Source organism: Alternaria infectoria, assembly GCF_024043175.1.
Source record: "Alternaria infectoria strain BMP 0036 chromosome Unknown scaffold_14, whole genome shotgun sequence".
NCBI lineage: Eukaryota > Fungi > Ascomycota > Dothideomycetes > Pleosporales > Pleosporaceae > Alternaria > Alternaria infectoria.
Window position 1 is genome coordinate 757,854 of NW_026250703.1, and position 16,585 is coordinate 774,438.

At 53.9% G+C, this 16,585-nt stretch overlaps 4 protein-coding genes across 4 annotated transcripts; 3 read left to right on the top strand and 1 right to left on the bottom strand.

Annotated features, from left to right (window-relative positions):
- Positions 1–6,645: 6,645 nt before the first annotated feature.
- J4E92_008011 (uncharacterized protein) lies at positions 6,646–8,320 on the top strand (the record flags this gene model as incomplete). Its single annotated transcript, XM_051499369.1, has 2 exons — positions 6,646–7,113; positions 7,283–8,320. 2 exons carry the CDS (start codon positions 6,646–6,648, stop codon positions 8,318–8,320), a joined length of 1,506 nt encoding a protein of 501 aa, XP_051350618.1.
- A 707-nt stretch (positions 8,321–9,027) lies between these two features.
- On the bottom strand, positions 9,028–10,417 carry J4E92_008012 (uncharacterized protein; the record flags this gene model as incomplete). Its single annotated transcript, XM_051499370.1, has 2 exons — positions 9,028–9,142; positions 9,204–10,417. The coding sequence occupies 2 exons, from the start codon at positions 10,415–10,417 to the stop codon at positions 9,028–9,030; spliced, it is 1,329 nt and encodes a 442-aa protein (XP_051350619.1).
- A 457-nt stretch (positions 10,418–10,874) lies between these two features.
- Positions 10,875–13,001, top strand: GRS1 (Glycine--tRNA ligase 1, mitochondrial; the record flags this gene model as incomplete). The annotated part of the gene is made up of 4 exons (XM_051499371.1): positions 10,875–10,943; positions 10,997–12,466; positions 12,516–12,734; positions 12,786–13,001. The coding sequence occupies 4 exons, from the start codon at positions 10,875–10,877 to the stop codon at positions 12,999–13,001; spliced, it is 1,974 nt and encodes a 657-aa protein (XP_051350620.1).
- A 1,658-nt stretch (positions 13,002–14,659) lies between these two features.
- On the top strand, positions 14,660–16,134 carry J4E92_008014 (uncharacterized protein; the record flags this gene model as incomplete). Its single annotated transcript, XM_051499372.1, has 2 exons — positions 14,660–14,766; positions 14,949–16,134. 2 exons carry the CDS (start codon positions 14,660–14,662, stop codon positions 16,132–16,134), a joined length of 1,293 nt encoding a protein of 430 aa, XP_051350621.1.
- Positions 16,135–16,585: the final 451 nt, after the last annotated feature.

Consider the following 16,585-nt stretch of genomic DNA (forward strand, 5'->3'; position numbering starts at 1 on the left):
GTCCGAGCAGAAGACGAGAGGCTAGAGCATCGTCCCATCTGCAGATCTTCGCTCGTGAGACGGCGGAACCTGAAACAACCGAAGAGAGCCCCTACCATGGCCGACGATGTGTCCAAGGACTCGATACCCCGCCTCACTCAGACGTCTCAATCTACACAGGGCTCGTGGGCGGATCGATCTGAAATCGCGAACAGCCCTCGTCGAGGTCAAAGTCCATGTGGTGATGTCTCGGGCCCGGTAAGTTCCAAACATGTTTCAGAGCCCCACGACAGCGATGGCCGGGTGCTGGCTATCGTGAGTTGTGAGACCCCTCTGATGTGCCTTCCTGGCTGTCCCCAAGAGACTCAGCATGCAAAGAGCGCCACCTTGGCGCAGTCGCACCGCCAGCGTAGCATAGCCTTGAGCTTGCGACGGTTCTGGGTACGGCGGTGTTGTAACACGGTCCTTCTGCTCGTATCATGCTGTGATGCAGTCGCGTACAACAGCAGTAAGGGCTGTAGGCCCTCGCATCAGCCGCTGTACCACGGCTCCATCCAAGATTTCCACAAACATGTGTGACGAGCGCCTATCTCTACGCTTTCTTCTTCTTGGGAAATGCGCCTGTAATGAGATCCAATACTTGAGGCGTGAGCCGTGTGGGGGTGGTGGGCCGTCAGCTACTACACCAGCTGCATGGACGCAATGTGAGCACACCGACTGATGTCAAAATGTCCGATGATGGTGTTACCGTCGTTGAGGTTCTTGTGCAGATGCATGAGGGTAGCCGGTCGTCGGCCTGTGATTTCCCCGAGGCTGGAGGTGAAAGCGTGCTCACGTGTGTTGTTGTGCCAAGGCTGCCTACCTGAGTAGGCCCATGGACTGGAAAGAACGCCCGCAGGTCCTCGGGAACATCCTCCACCATCACCACAGCTGTGCACACGACTGTGCACGCCAACTCCCACCGACGCCGGAGCTGAACACGTCTCTAGTCTCGATAGTCCCAGTGGTTCCTGGCCGCTGCGTGGTTCCCCTTGTTCCTGCAGTGGTCGCTGGCGGCTGGCCACAGATCGGCGAGAACTGCTCGGTACCTCCACCTTGCTGCTGCTCCCACGCACCGGCGGCCCACGTCTTACGCACCACACCTCTGCGCTCCAACGAGCTGCTCCTATCAGTCGCCTCCCCGTTGTGTAGATGACGTTGGCTGCATAACAACTGCGCTACTCCTCACGAGAACCCCTCTAGCGGGCTCCTATGTGCTAGGCTCGGCGCCCGAACCTCCGGACACAATCTTCACCGGTGTATCCACACGCCCAGGTGGCTATCCATGCGCCGTAGTCCGCTTTCATGGAGACCGTTTGCACACAGGAATTACCTCATCGAGTCCAATTATAGGTGTTCGTCTTCGCTCCACTTTCTATTCGTTTCGAGGCATTGGGCAGTGAATTCGAGCTTCTCCAGGAACATGCTGGCACTGCCAAAGATCAATGACGGTACAACTCGTACCTCTTCTGCGACGTGTTCAGGTTTGCATCTTCCGGACGTCTGTCCATGCTAGAACCTTGTTTCCTGTACCTGCAGGTCGCAATTCCTGCCGTCTAACCCTTTTCGTCCCACCGGCAGACTTTAGCTGAGCCCCACCTAGTTGTCTTCCCCAATTCAACTTTAACTAGGGCAATTTGCAAGCTGAAGAACATCTGCTACAAAGCCGAATGCGGGTTCAACAAAGCCGATGCACACAGCAACTCGGAAGCCCTCCGGATCCGCCCTCGCTAGGCTTTATACTTTGGTTTCACCATTAAGGCGTACGGGATGCAACGGCTATTGACAGCGGTAGCCACGGTCTCGCTGTACTGAAATTCCAACAACTGTAGGAGATCGACCCGGAACCTTAGGCTTTCCCTGACGGTATCGCGTTTCATATTTGCCTGTAACGTCTGGAGCCGGTTCTTGAAAGACCTTGAAAGATGATTCAGCAACTCTTGTTTCATGTTCAATGTTTCAGGCCATCTGTACAAATGTTTTCTTTACAACTGCTGATGTGGTCTGTAGTGGATAACTCCGAACTGAGAACCATCCCACCAATGGAGTGAGTGTGGCGTCCTCGCTTGCCCACCTTGGCAACTGGCGGACATACTATCCCTCCATCCCGGTGGTTCGAGGCGGGCAAACGCAGCCACAGTCGTACCCGTCTCAACAAGAGACGCTCTCGCCTTTTCATGCAACGGGACACTGGCGGATCTATCGAACTTTATCTCACATTTTGTGGAGATAGCAGCGGATGCAAAAGTACGAGCACCTGTCCCATCAGCCTGATAGGTCAACCGGCGAGTACTCCAAAACGCGGTCAAGCTCCGGTCGGGACGTAATATTCGCTTAACTCTAAGAAAGTCCTTGCAGGTAGAACTACCTAGGTACCTGGTTGTCGGTTAAAGAGCAACTCCCACATCTGGTAAGCGACCACTGTTTAGGTACAGCAGTCTATCGATAATCCTCACTTTAGCCTCTCTATGGTGTGAGCGTGGAACGAATCTGAGGTCCAGACGACCGTCAGCTTCGAATCTTGAATGGAGGCGTCAAGCTCATCATGCAAGAATACTCCCAACGGCCTATCTAAGTTCCGGCCCGCAGTCCTGAACCTTACGCAACATCAAAATTTTCTTTGATACATGGATTCTGAGTGCTGTCACGGCACGTCTTACATATCGTCTCGTCATACACGTACTCTGAAGTCAACAACTTATGGGCGGATCATTTCGAGTACTCATGCAGCTCATCATTTTGTTTCTCCATGGGCGACTTGCAAAAAAAGAGGGGTAATATGCATGGACGGGAACTCCACCACTGTTCAACAAAGCTCCAGCCTGGGTTCAGGAGACCAGGAACCTTTTTTACCCTCTCATTGACGCCTAGATTTTGGGCTTTTGAGCAAGTTCGGATGCAAACAGTCTCTGAGAGCCACAGTATGCCGTTGGGGACGTGAACAGCTGGACAAGAGCGGGGGAACCCTGAAAACGAACACTCTTGTGTTCATACGCCGGATTTGATAGTACATGTGCTTTGCAGCACTAATGGGTCATGTGGTGGTGAGAACCGACAGAGAATGCGCCAGCCAACACCGAGTCTGTACCATTGGCGCATCATTGGCTATATTCCAATTGCTATTATTCCGTCTCGCTCTTCACCATAGTACTGACAGAGAGAGCAATGACATCTTCTCTGTGCCAGGCTCATCTCTTAGGCGTGCGCTGGTGGCTCACGGGCCGTGAAACATGGATTAGAATCCTTCGGCTGGCGATCGAAGGGCCACCAACACCACTATGAGCCGCCCGTGGCGTGAACTGCAAATTTCATCACTGGTCAAAGCGTTAGACGCACAGCGGTCCCGTGATGCACATTCCTCTTCGGCTGGTCCCTCGAAGGGGCAGGTGAGGGAGGGGCCAAAAGGGTCATCTTTCATAACCCTGGAAACCATGTGGGTATAGACGCCATGCGTGTCGCGCACACCGAATAACACAATACTGTAGTCGAACTGGGCTGAAGTGCCGACCGCCTTTTGCTTATTTAGTTCATCCCGTCGAATAGGCCATACATTGGGATGCTGAAGTCAAAATCCGATCACACTTGACATCGTCGTCCAACAGAATTGAATACAAAAACCATAACGTGTGCATCTTCGACCAGATCCTATGACGGATCAGCGCTCCTTCTAGTTCGCAAGGATTGAGACTAGTTTACTAATGCTGTTGTAATGCCTACAACTGCCGTTGGTCAATGCAGTAAAGAAAAGCAAATATATACAACAAGCCACCATACGAGCCTAATCTCGTTTGCGAACAAGGCAAGCATCGCAACATGCACGATGGTAATCTCAAGCTGCAGGTACGATCGAAATGCTGGCACACCGTGTCCAGGCCAGTCTGTGTCGGCGGAAAGAATAAGCAAAATGGCCCGGATGGTTTTGCTTTACATATCGAAATCAGGTGACTTGCATGCCAACGCATGCATCTTTACATGAGAGAATGATAGAACTGTGGATATGGTAGAAGAAGCATCATAGAAGACGGTTCCAGAACATCGATTCTACCTTGCGCTCCGCCCATACTAAGAGGTTTTCAATCGACTTTGTTTTGCCGCAACTGTATTACTGAGACAGATAGTCTAGACGACACAATGAAGTACACCTCGCGTCGAGAACGCAGTCTGCTTGTTCATCAACTTGTTGCACGAACCAGGGCCAAGCGGTAAGCTTGTAGCGCTGAAACCGTGAGTCGGCGTGAGTGGTGGTCAAGCCAAGAAGTGAACAGCCATACCCTACAATTCGGCCGAAGACCACACCACCCCTAACCTCCGCACACGCTCTGAAGAGAGCCCATCATGCCATGTTACAACTCCGTGTATGCCTGCCGCGCCGATCACGGCACATCCCAAGCACCACGTCGCAACCATACTTCCGCAAACGGGCTGACCCTCCCAATCAAGCAACAGATCTACGACCTAAACATTACCCCAATCGAACACACGGCTAGATGAAGCCGTTCCCCAAGGCCGAAAAAGTGACAGAAGTGACAGCACGCATGTACAAAAACGTGCGCGCCGTTGCGCGAGTCCGCGTGCACCGAAGAGAAGCCGTGGTATTACACCGACTGGATGATCGCTTTCGCTCCGTTTTCTCGACGTTGACACGAACCCTCGCCTCCCCCTACCTGCCCTACCCCTCCCCTGTCGTGAACATATCTCCCGTGTCCCGAGTGTGTGGTGAGTTTGAGATCAGAGCGCTGAGGGCTTACGAGTTCGATATGGTTTTGAGATGCAAGTTCTAGATGTATGACGAGGCGCCGAGTGGTGAGTCTGGCCGTCTGAGACACTGGCGGGGATGCGGCAGGTTCCAGTTGGGTATACTTACGTCTTCGGTGTGCGTACCTCGTATGTCGTCGTGGCTTACCAACGCAGGGAACCTGAGGGGCTGCCGGGAAGTGGAGGACGAGCTGACGACCGTCTTCTTGTTGGGACGAACAGGCCGGGGAGACGATGGCTCGCTTGCTGCTGGCGCTCGTGATCGCCTTGCTGTGGGCAAGCGAGTGAGGCCGTGGTTTCTTCGCACTGATGGTCATTCGAACCCAGAGTGGTGATCTTCGGATACTAAGACCGAATGTGAGCGCAGGGTGGAAAGTAAGGCTGACGTGCTCGTTGGGGAAACTTCGGGCTATAGGTGATATGTCATGAGTGTATCAATGCGCACTATATACCACATTCTTTGATAAGGGTAAGTCGTGAGCTCCGTTTTGAAGACAACTCCCCTGCTGCGATAGAAAAGGGGAGAGGACTAGTCGTACACATCGATCGCCGATTGAGGAGTAACATCAAAATAACGCGGTTACTACCGAGACCACTAGATTGGAAAATATGGCGGTTTCCGTGTATATGATTCTTCGCGTAACATCCAGGATATCTGCAGCGTTTTGCTTCCACGATGTTTCCAGAATTCGGCAAGCTCTCGCGTACTTGCGGTTACGAATCGCGCGATCGATAGCCTTGGGAGAAGATGTTCATTTGATAACTCAGCGTCCATCCTGCGATTGTTAGCGCGTTGTCCTGGTCCTGTGAATTGGCACAGTGGGAGTACGCTTCCGTAGGCTTCACCACAACTGCGGAACATAGAAGAGCTGAAGAGGTCAGTTTGGTTCGTATATTTATCCGTGCCTTGTCGTGATATCTCCTGCGAAGATTTCCAGGCAGCTGGACACGTTGTTGAGCCAGACTTCACTGTCATCTAACGCCGTCCATCAGCGATCCAGCAGCTCAACAAGGTAACCGGAGATGATGAAAGTTTTGTTTGCTCGTTCTGTGTGGTATTCCATATGTACAATCCCGCAGTAACGAAACCTGAAGCAACCGGTACGCCCTTGTCTGTATGCGCTTCCTTTCAACACCACCTCTTAGTGTCCCTCCTCGTGGTGGCCCTTATCCTCGAAGAACAGTTGCTCGGCAACGAGGTATCCAGCGAATGCAACGGTGGCTATGCCGAGGCCGGGGAAGGAGCCCTTGAAGCGGTTGAAGCGGGTGAAGGGTCCGGTGTATCGCCATTGCTCACTGGGAAGGTAAGTATGTGTGGAATGGGGCGTGATATAAAGCGTACTATCGTGCCCATGGGTCGCCCTTGGTACCGTTCGCAGAGGCCGCGGCGAACTTCTTGGGGTCGAAGCCGGTGATGGAGGGGCGTGGTGCCATGGTGATGGAACTGGCATAGTCAGCAATTGTTGCGCGCAGAGAAGAACATATCAATTGAGCGCGTGTGGCTTTTTTACGTACTCTATGGGCCTCGTGAGCAGCTGGTGTGAGGCAAGGCGGTTGTGGAAGCTGGCGTCGGTGGTTCCTGGACCATCGTCAGTCGCATCTCGACATGTCTTGGCGGCGAGCGATCATACGCACGGCCTCCGCACGTCGTCAACTGCGGTTGCTCTCTCCCCACACCATTCACACATCGCCCGCACCCCATCGCTATCACCACCCCAGACGCGTTCGTACAGCCCGAGGATACCCACGACTCTCGCGAGCTTCATCTAGGCATCCAAGAAGATCCATCATTCCGTCACCTGCACGAACATTCACGGGATCCACCTCACCCACGCACACGCGAATCGTCGCAACCACTACAGCAGCTTCACAATGCCGCCTCACGGGGGCCGCTTCCCCGGTCACAACCTCTCAAATCCCTTCGCGCATCTCTCGGGCCCAATGCCACAGCAGCAACAACAACCGCTGCACCAGCAACACCAGCAGCAGAACATGCAACATGGAGGCTTCGGCGGCGGCAACCAGGCACACAATCTGAATCTCTTCGGCCAACACCAGGGCGGCTTCCAATCAAATGCACCGCTGGGTGGTGGACTGGGCGGAGCCGGGCTTGGGGCAGCAGCAGCAATTGGCGGGGCAGGCGGAGGCACAGGACTCGACGGGCATGAAGCGCGTATGAGATTTGCCCACGGCGCGCAAATACAAGAGAATGCTGCTCGTGGTCAGGACGGCGCTAAAGGCATTGCAGGACAGCGGATACGGGAGGTCTGGCGGTCGAATCTGCACCAGGAGATGGACATGCTGCGCTCGCTCATCGACCAGTACCCCTACATCAGCATGGTCAGTATGCCATTTTCCTACCAGCCGGTCGGACAGCTCTTGCTTGGGAGCTTTGTCTGATGCGTGTAAAGTCAGCCGTCAACGGTGGCGCAACGTCTTCTTTTGATGGGGTAGTTTCCATTCTACCTCTCCCTCTCCTTCATGGACTTCATGCTCACTCTCTGAATAGGACACCGAGTTCCCCGGTGTTGTCGCGCGGCCTATCGGAGACTTCAACTCGAAAGCCTCATATCACTACCAGACCGTGCGCTGCAACGTCGACTTGCTCAAGATCATCCAACTCGGCGTCACCCTCTTCAACGTACAAGGCGACATCCCGCCATCGCATCTCGACATTACAGACCTGAACTACAAGCCAAAATCGTTGCAGCGACATGCAAACAACATCGTCGTCTGCCCATGCACATGGTCCTTCAACTTCCAGTTCTCCCTCGAAGATGACATGTACAACGAGGAGTCAATACAGATGCTTAAGAAGTCTGGCGCCGATTTCGAAAAGCACAAGGAGCTAGGCATCGACCCTGTCGAGTTCGGTTCATTACTCACCACATCGGGCATGACTCTGTCGGAAGATGTCAACTGGATATCGTTTCATAGTGGTTACGACTTCGCATACATGCTCAAGATGCTCACCTCACAATCGCTACCCGAGGATGAGGATACGTACCGCAAGCTCGTCAATGTCTTCTTCCCCAAGTTACTCGATGTCAAGTACCTTTGGCGACATGCGAACAACCTTGTTCGGCGCGGTGTTATCGGATCTACTGCAACCAATATACTCAACAATCTAGGCACAAAGTCCGGCCTTCAAGATCTCGCCGATGAGCTCGGTTGCCAGCGTGTGGGCAACTCACACACAGCAGGATCCGACGCATGGCTGACAGGAGTCGTTTTCTGGGACATGAAAAAGAAGATCTTCGACGGAACCATTCCCGACGAGATGAGCGGCCACATGTGGGGTCTCACTGGTGTCGGACCACCAGCCAGCGCAACAGCGCAACAAGCCGTCATTGCCGCACAGGGGGCTTCGCAAGGCTTAACAGGCTTCCAGCAAGGTGTCAACAACACCTTCTATCCCGGAAACGCAAGGCACGGTGTCGACGGCCCAAGCACACCCACAAACCACCCAGCTGGTCTGGCGTCGAATACTCCTGGACCCACAGGCATGATGACCCCGGGCGGATACGGCGGCTACGGCAACAAGTAGGATAGTGGCCATTTGCGGAATGAAGGAGAGTCTTCCAAATCTCCCCTTCTGAGCCCGGGCCGTGGCGACTTGTCATACAGCGAGTTTCTGCCAGGCAACAATTCGCATGGTGCCGGTGGCCATTTTGACAAAGGAAGATAGTATCCCGAAAATGCCTTTCTAAGGCTGAGCCTTGTTCGTCAGCCACACAATCGCTTACCCAGTGGCCATTGGCATGAGGGATATTACTATGCCGAAAACCCTGTTTTGAGACGGCATCGTCGTGGCCGATCGCACAACAGTCACTCATCTGGTCCCTCTAATCATCGCGGTCGCGGAGGTCATTCTTGGACTGGCTATCGGGGTGGCGGCAACATGGGCGTGCCACATAGTGCTTGAACGATGAGGGCGGATCACATGTTTGAGAGTAGTTATCCTCGTCTTGGGGTGGTTTAAAAAGGGACTCGGACGGGGTGGCGTAGGATAGTATTGTACGATACCCGGGTTAGTGTGTAGCAAGTGCGGACCGTACTAGATCGTATGGTCAACGTTATTCTTGCATTCATCGACCACTTGCACAGAAAAGCGCGTGACATATATTGAGTGTACTGTTCGCTTCCCAGCACGGGGCTGGCATAGATATCAACAACGAATCGTGCAAAGAGTATAATATTTGCTTGCAACAAAGCAAGAAAATTGTTGCAGACGAGTTCTCCAGTGTGGGACATCTACATATTGAACCTCGTCCTCTGCTTCTCCATACGGCCTTTCCACTGCCACTCCTGGCCACTCTTGAATTGGATACCGCGATCTATCCTGCGGAGTTTGAGCGTCATTCTCGGTCTGTTCATTCACGTTAGCAGTCTACTCCTAATGATATATGCAAAGATATAGCAAAACTTACCCAATCTCCTGCATACCCACTTTAACATCCTCCACGCCCGGAAGCGGCTTGCCATCCGACCCCACAATAGGTTTCTCGGTCTCGCGCTTATCCCTGAACACATAGCGATGTCTCCTCACAAAGATATAATCGCGCTGATTGTGCAGCGTGAGGACCTGGCGCCCTTCCAACTCTGGTTTCGCAGGGAACATGTTCTGGAAGAGGTGGGCTGTGAGGATACCGAGGGGAGTTTTGAACTGATTCAGGATGAGCTCGGGGTAGTGTCCTGTGTCGTTTGCGTGGCGGGGCAGCTTCTTTCCCTCGACCCAGTTTGTGAGGGAGAAGTGGAAATGCGGTCCGTCGGGCAGGGTGACAATGTCGAGGCCGTCGGGCTTCTTCTCGTGCTCGGCTTGCATGAGGATGACGAGGGCTGTGTAGCCGCGTGCGCTCGCGAAACCGGCGATTTCCTTGACGCTGTATTTGTGCGCGTGGACGTGCTGGGTCCGTCTTATGTAGGTGCTGTTGGGGAAGAGGGAGGTGAGGATCTCGGCTTCTTTGTGCAGCGTCGAGTTGATGCTGGTTGTGATCAGGATCTGGGGATCGTCGGTGCGCGGGTTGAATATCGAGGGGAACTTTTGCTTGAGGAACTCGGGCGAGAGTTCGAGGTTTGTTGCTGTGGATGTGGCGCTGGGACTGGAGGCGCGTTTCCCGGGCTTGAAAGAGGCGGCATCGGAGTCTAGGTCGGAATCGTTGGAGTCGAGAGAGGGTTCGGATTCGGAGTCGTCGAGCATGCTGTCTGCTTCGTCGTCCTGGCTGTCGTCCGAGTTGTCTCCGCCTGCTTTTTGGTCGCGCTTCTTCAGTTTCGCTAGTATGCCCTCCTCCTCGCCGTCTTCACCGTCTTCGCCATCCTCGCCCTCCTTCTGTGCCGCTTCCTCTTGCTCCACCTTTCTCCTCTTTGCCAGTCTCTCCACATCAATGGCCCAACCCAGCGCATCTTCTTCGTCGCCGACTGGCTCGTCCCATACTCGCTTTCCGTCGATGGTCGCAGGCTTGTTTTGTGCTAAGCGCTCCTCTCGTAGCGCAGGGTTCTTCTCTTCCTCGCGCTTGCGACGGAGTCTTGCGTCTCGTTTTTCTGATTCGCGCGCCTTCTTGATGGAGAGATGCGCCGCCTGTCTGCGCAGCTTGTTCTTGGGCTTGATCCCAGAGGCGACATTGGGGCTCTTGGAGAAGGCCATGTTGGAGCGGGGTCACGTTACTGGTCCGTATTGGAGTGTGTGGTCTGGTGTGTGTCGCACTGGCCGTGGAGTCCGCAAGACGGTGCTGCTCAACTTTTCGGTGGAGCCGCGGCCTGTGCTTTTCCGTAATCTTGGCGCGCCACACATTAGCAGAGCCTCAGGCGTGTCGAGATTCGAAGCATCGTTTTTCTTGGTTTTCGTGCCCGAAGTTTGTAGGCCTTTTGTACATTAGACCGCGTCGCTCATTAGTGTTCTCTTGTCGCATGCAAGAGAGGAGCCGTAGTATATGCGCCGCCTAATTCCAGTGCGCGTCCCCCAACTTGCTGCGCGTCTGCCTTTACGTAGGCCCGTCCAATATCGTGCCCCACCTCCGCCGACTCATCCCACCAAGCACTTCTCGTCCACACCACCCCTCTTGCGATACAAGGTCACCCTGCCCCAGCGGAAGAACGTCGCCATGCCGAGCGATACCACGACCCACAAGGGCAAGCCCTTCGAGCGCGCTGCCTTCGAGCAGCTTATGAAGGTGAGTGCGACGGCCCAAACACTGTCCAATTGTGCTAACAGCAGCCATTGTAGCACAAATACTTCTACGCGCCCTCGTTCGACATCTACGGTGGTGTCGCCGGCCTCTACGACTACGGCCCGCCCGGCTCTGCCCTCACCGACAACATCGTCGACATATGGCGCGAGCACTTTGTCCTCGAGGAGGACATGCTCAAGGTCGAGCCCACCATCCTCACCACACACGAGGTCCTCAAGACCTCCGGGCACGTGGACAAGTTCGCCGACTGGATGTGCAAAGACCCCAAGACGGGCGAGATCTTCCGAGCCGATCACCTGGTCGAAGAGGTTCTCGAGGCCAGGCTGAAGGGCGACAAGGAGGCACGCGGCCAGAAGGTCGAGGCCGAGGAGGAGGACCCCAAGAAGAAAAAGAAGAAGGTCAAGAACATCTCGGCCGTCAAGCTGGAGGACTCCATGGTCAAGGAGATCGAGGAGGTGCTGGCCAAGATTGACAACTACAACGGCGAAGAGCTCGGCCTCCTCATGAAGAAGTACGACATCAAGAACCCCGCTACCAATGGCGAACTCCTACCACCCGTCGCATTCAACCTCATGTTCCAGACCTCCATCGGCCCCTCGTCCAATCTGCCCGCATACCTACGTCCCGAGACCGCACAGGGTCAGTTCGTCAACTTCCAGAAGTTGCTAGACCACAACAACCAGCAAATGCCCTTCGCCTCCGCCTCCATCGGCAAGTCGTTCCGCAACGAAATTTCCCCGCGACAGGGTCTGCTACGCGTGCGAGAATTCCTAATGGCTGAGATCGAGCACTTTGTCGACCCAGAGGGCGGCAAGAAACACCCACGTTTCGAGGAAGTCAAGGACGTTGAGCTTGAGCTGCTCAACCGGGACGTACAGCTTTCAGGCAAGACCACTGTTGAGACCACCAAGATTGGCAAGGCCGTCGAGACGGGTCTGGTCGACAACGAGACACTTGGTTACTTCTTGGCCCGTATCCAGCTGTTCCTGCTCAAGCTCGGCGTCGACCCAAAGAAGATTCGCTTTAGACAGCACATGGCCAATGAAATGGCCCATTACGCCGCCGACTGCTGGGACGCTGAGCTGCTCACATCATACGGCTGGATCGAGTGTGTCGGTTGTGCTGACCGTAGCGCATACGATCTCTCAGTCCACATGAAGAAGACCGGTGCACCTCTTATTGTCCGTGAAACACTAAAGGAGCCGAAGAAGGTTGAAGAGTGGCAATGCCAACTCGACAAGAAGAAGTTCGGTCCCACCTTCAAGAAGGACGGTAAGACTGTCGAAGCGGCCATCGAAGCACTGTCGCAAGATCTCCGTGAGAAGCTATCTCTAGACCTAGAGAAGGAGGGCAAGATCGTCATTGACGTTCCTGAAGTTGGTGATGGCAAGGTCGAGGTACCAAAGGAGCTCATTACCATATCGAAGCAGACCCGAGTAGAACACACACGGGAATACACACCAAACGTCATCGAGCCGTCATTTGGTATTGGCCGCATATTCTACGTAAGTACCGATGCGTTGAGAGCTATGTATACCCTGCTGACTGAACCAGGCTCTATGTGAACATGTCTACTGGACCCGCGAGGACGACGAAGCCAAGGCTGTCCTGTCCTTCCCTCCGGCCGTCGCACCGACCAAGGTGCTCATCGTGCCGCTCAGCTCAAACCCAGACTTCGATCCGTTTGTACGGAAACTGAAGGACAAACTGCGGAAGATTGGTGTCTCCAACCGCGTCGACGCTTCCGGTGCCTCAATCGGCAAGCGCTATGCCGTAAGTACTCCGTTTATCCTATATTCTTGATCAGAGTCTAACACGTCCCAGCGTAACGATGAGCTTGGTACACCTCTCGGCATCACCGTCGATTTCCAGTCCATCAAGGACAACACATTCACACTCAGAGACCGAGACACTACTGGCCAAGTGCGCGCAAGCCTCGAGGAGATTGCTCAGGCCGTTGCGAACATCGTGAGGGGTGAAGAGACCTGGTCAGATGTTGCCGCACGGTTACCCAAGTTTGAGAGCCAAGAGGTCGACTGATTGTATAGAGCATGTCTATAGAAGAACTGCGTCCTAATGAGAAACGTAGCCTGTGTATTAGAATTGACGTCACTTCGATATTGAATCGGAAAAACCCAGCGTATTCCGCTTGCCAATGTTTTCATTCGCTCCTTCCGTGTATCACACCGTGAGGTGTAATTCGCCCGCGCCGCAACTGTGCGTTCAATACTTTAGCACACCGCACTTCGCGCCTCCTTTCAGTCTCACCTTTTTCTCCACAGACAACTCTCCTGCTTACTCTGACCCGCTATGTAAAACTCCCCTCGGACACATGGACGCGGCACGGATGCGCATCAGAAAGAGTAGGGGGCCTGCAAATCAGCCTCACTCTGGTTGCACCTCCCGGGATCCGGGTTGTCCGGCACCTTTCCCGTTTACTGCAGGATCGCCCGACCGACTTCAGAGCTGGAATGCTCCTCGATAGGCTGGTCGGTCATTCCTGTCTATCACTTGCTATGTATGGTTTTTGATGGAGACAAAAGATAGATTACTCCTACCAGCACCGACAGCTGATACCCCGGCATCCCTGGTCGCCAACCCGTCGATTCTCTGGTTCGTACATACATCGGGCGGCACCCGCTGCATCTGCTAGGATCAAACGTGACCAGCAATGACTCGTCCGCGTCGAGCTTACTCCTCTGCGTGCTAGGTGTGAAAAGTCTCCGTGGAGGATGGTGAGAGATGAAGCAAAGCAAAAGGCCTCGAAGCAAATGTGCCCTACACATTGTGCAAAAAGCTACAAGATGGTGCATTCACTCCCGGCAGTCCGGTTGACGATCTACTGGATCCGCTCCGCTGGCGCCGGTAGCATGGCCGCACCGTCAAAAAGCCCGGCGCCAAAAGTCTGTGCCTAGAGCCCAGCTGAGACGTCTAGGACTCTGCTCTCCGCGGTAGTATCAGCAAGAGGCTGCTGCAGTCTGGTTCTGGACTTGTGCTACGACCTTTTGTGACATGCTGCAAGCCGGCAGCAGGGTCTGGGTTCCTACGCGCTAACACCTGCGAACACGTAGCACGAACCGGAGATTGCGTTGTAACATAGCGATGGACGCATTCATGTCGCCAACGGGTTGACTCAGTATCAGCGCATCCCTTCGTCAATCATCCCGCCCGAAGGTCGAACATAGATAGCCTGCTGTCTAAAGCTGGGTTGGTAATTCGTCCGTGTCATAGCCAACATGATTAGAAGTCAGCTACCGCTTTTGTGGCTGTTCAGAGTCTGATGAGCATCGGTCGAGGCCTAATTCTTAGCAAACAGAGGTATTGGCGGTCCTGACCACCTCTTACTAACGTGCTGCAACACGTCTACGTCGGTCGCCCGCGTACCATCAACTATCGCGTCAGTCACCCACATAGCGCGATTTCCTCTACCGCCTGCCGATCTTCTCGCCGTAAGTCGCCCGTTTCCGTTTACGGTCCAGCACATGTAGACCGTATACGCAGTACCCACGCGCCCCCAGCATCAAGCGACCATCGCTTAGCATGCAGAACCTCAGCTTTTAGCACCCGTTTGCTAGGGTACTACGGATGCAGCACATACCCAAGAGACGAATGATTTCTACTTCTTCCGTCTACCTGTCATTCTTGTCTTATTTATTTAACGAGAACCGTTAGATCTTTTGCATCGGCTTTCCGAGACCATGGACGAGGGACAGCCACCACCCGGCGACGTGGTTGCCCCTCTCACAGGCGCTCCACTCAAACGCCGACGGGCTGACTCGGAGAGTATCTCGTCGATCGAGTCTAAGTACGTTGCTGTCTTCTATTCTTGCAGTTATTTGCCACTCTGCGTTGTGACGTGGTCGTTGGGGCACCTGGGTAGATCCACTCGGCAGTCTCCAAGGATCAACAACGATTGCTGTAGCCTTACGGGTGATCAGCCACCAACGACCATCGTACGGTGTACAAAGCTGACGCCTATCTCGACAGTCGCTCTGTCCGCACATTAGCTTCCGACGATCTAGAATATTTCCATGAAAATGGACGAACGTACGGTAATGAAACGTACTACCTACCATGCGTATACAAGCAGCACAACGACTTCATAGAGCAGGATCGTTTGTCTCTACAGCATGAAATCTTCGTCCGAGCACTTCATGGCAAGCTTACCACTGCGAAATTACTGCCTACTACCCGAAGAATACTCGACCTGGGCACTGGACCAGGTCACTGGGCTGTTGCCATGGCGCGTCAGTACCCGCACGCGGAGGTTGTCGGAATTGACATGACGGAATGGGATATAGACACCACCGAAGCCACGTTGGGCGATGCCAGGGTGACATGGGAGCTGGACGACCTTGACGTCTGGGGAAAAGAGATGGATGTCGATCAGCTGATCAACCAGCTCGCTACTCTAGATCTAGCCAATGAGTTGGCTAATCGGACTCCCATCGACGCGCTGAGGAAGCCCAAGTCAACGGTCGATCTCAGTCAGCAAGGAAGGGAGCCTACGCCCGAGGAGCATTTGACTATTGATCTCTCAACACTTACCCCCCAGCCTGAACCTGGCTGGCACTTTAGCGACTCCTTTGAGCTCATACATTTACGAAACATGAAGGGCTCTTTCACGCACTGGGAAGACGTATATGCCGAGATATACAAGAGTCTTTCACCCGGTGGATGTATTGAACTCGCAGATTGGGATCTCGGCCAAGTGCCCATGGGCCCAGGGGAGATCACAGCAGCAAACATACCCATGCCTACCCTACGGAAACTCTACGTGGCGTTCATGGAAGCATCATTCAAATCTGGCCGTCCACTCGGCCTCTTCTACATGCACCACACCTATCTCGAAGAAGCAGGCTTCGAAGACGTCCAAACGACCCAAGTCAACGTGCCAGTCGGACAATGGCCAAAGGACGAAGCGCAGCGATCGCTTGGCAAGATGATGTTTGTGCTTGGTATGGAGATGTTTGAACCGGTTTGTTTGAGGCTCTTGACGCAGTGGGGAAGCAAGACGAGGGTTTGGACAGCGGAGGAGCTGAGAGCTGATATTTTGGTTGCGCAAAAAGAGATTTACGATTATGTTGAGCGGTCGGAACGGGGGGAGGTGGAGGGGTGGTGTGCAAGCTTCAAGTGGGTTACCGCTAGGAAAAGCTGGCACGCGGAGAAGTGACCTCGGGAGTGATCGGCTGATGTGTTTGTTGATACTGGCATTTTTGAGGAAGGTGGTGATGTTGATTGGATCACGGTATTATGAGGCACGACTACTTTGCAGAAAACATCTCCGCTATAATGCACATCGACTGATACCGCGTTGGCCCGTACCTCACCGATACAATGGGCTTTCACGTTACAGAACCCGTCCTTGAGTTTTTGAGTTTGCATCGATGATCTGCCAAGGAAGATGGAAAGGGAAGTCACCACCCATCATTCCAGCCGAGCACGGCAAGCACGCTGGTCGTACAGAAGCCATCGGAAGGTGGAGCCGTAGCAATGACATATATTCAGGCAACGAAGCCGTAAGGCCACATTTACAAAGCTTTTTTTCCTCAAACGTCCAAAGATGTCTACAAACCTCTCAGCCAACGAGCTCTTCAACGTCAACGGCATAGTAGCCGTCATCA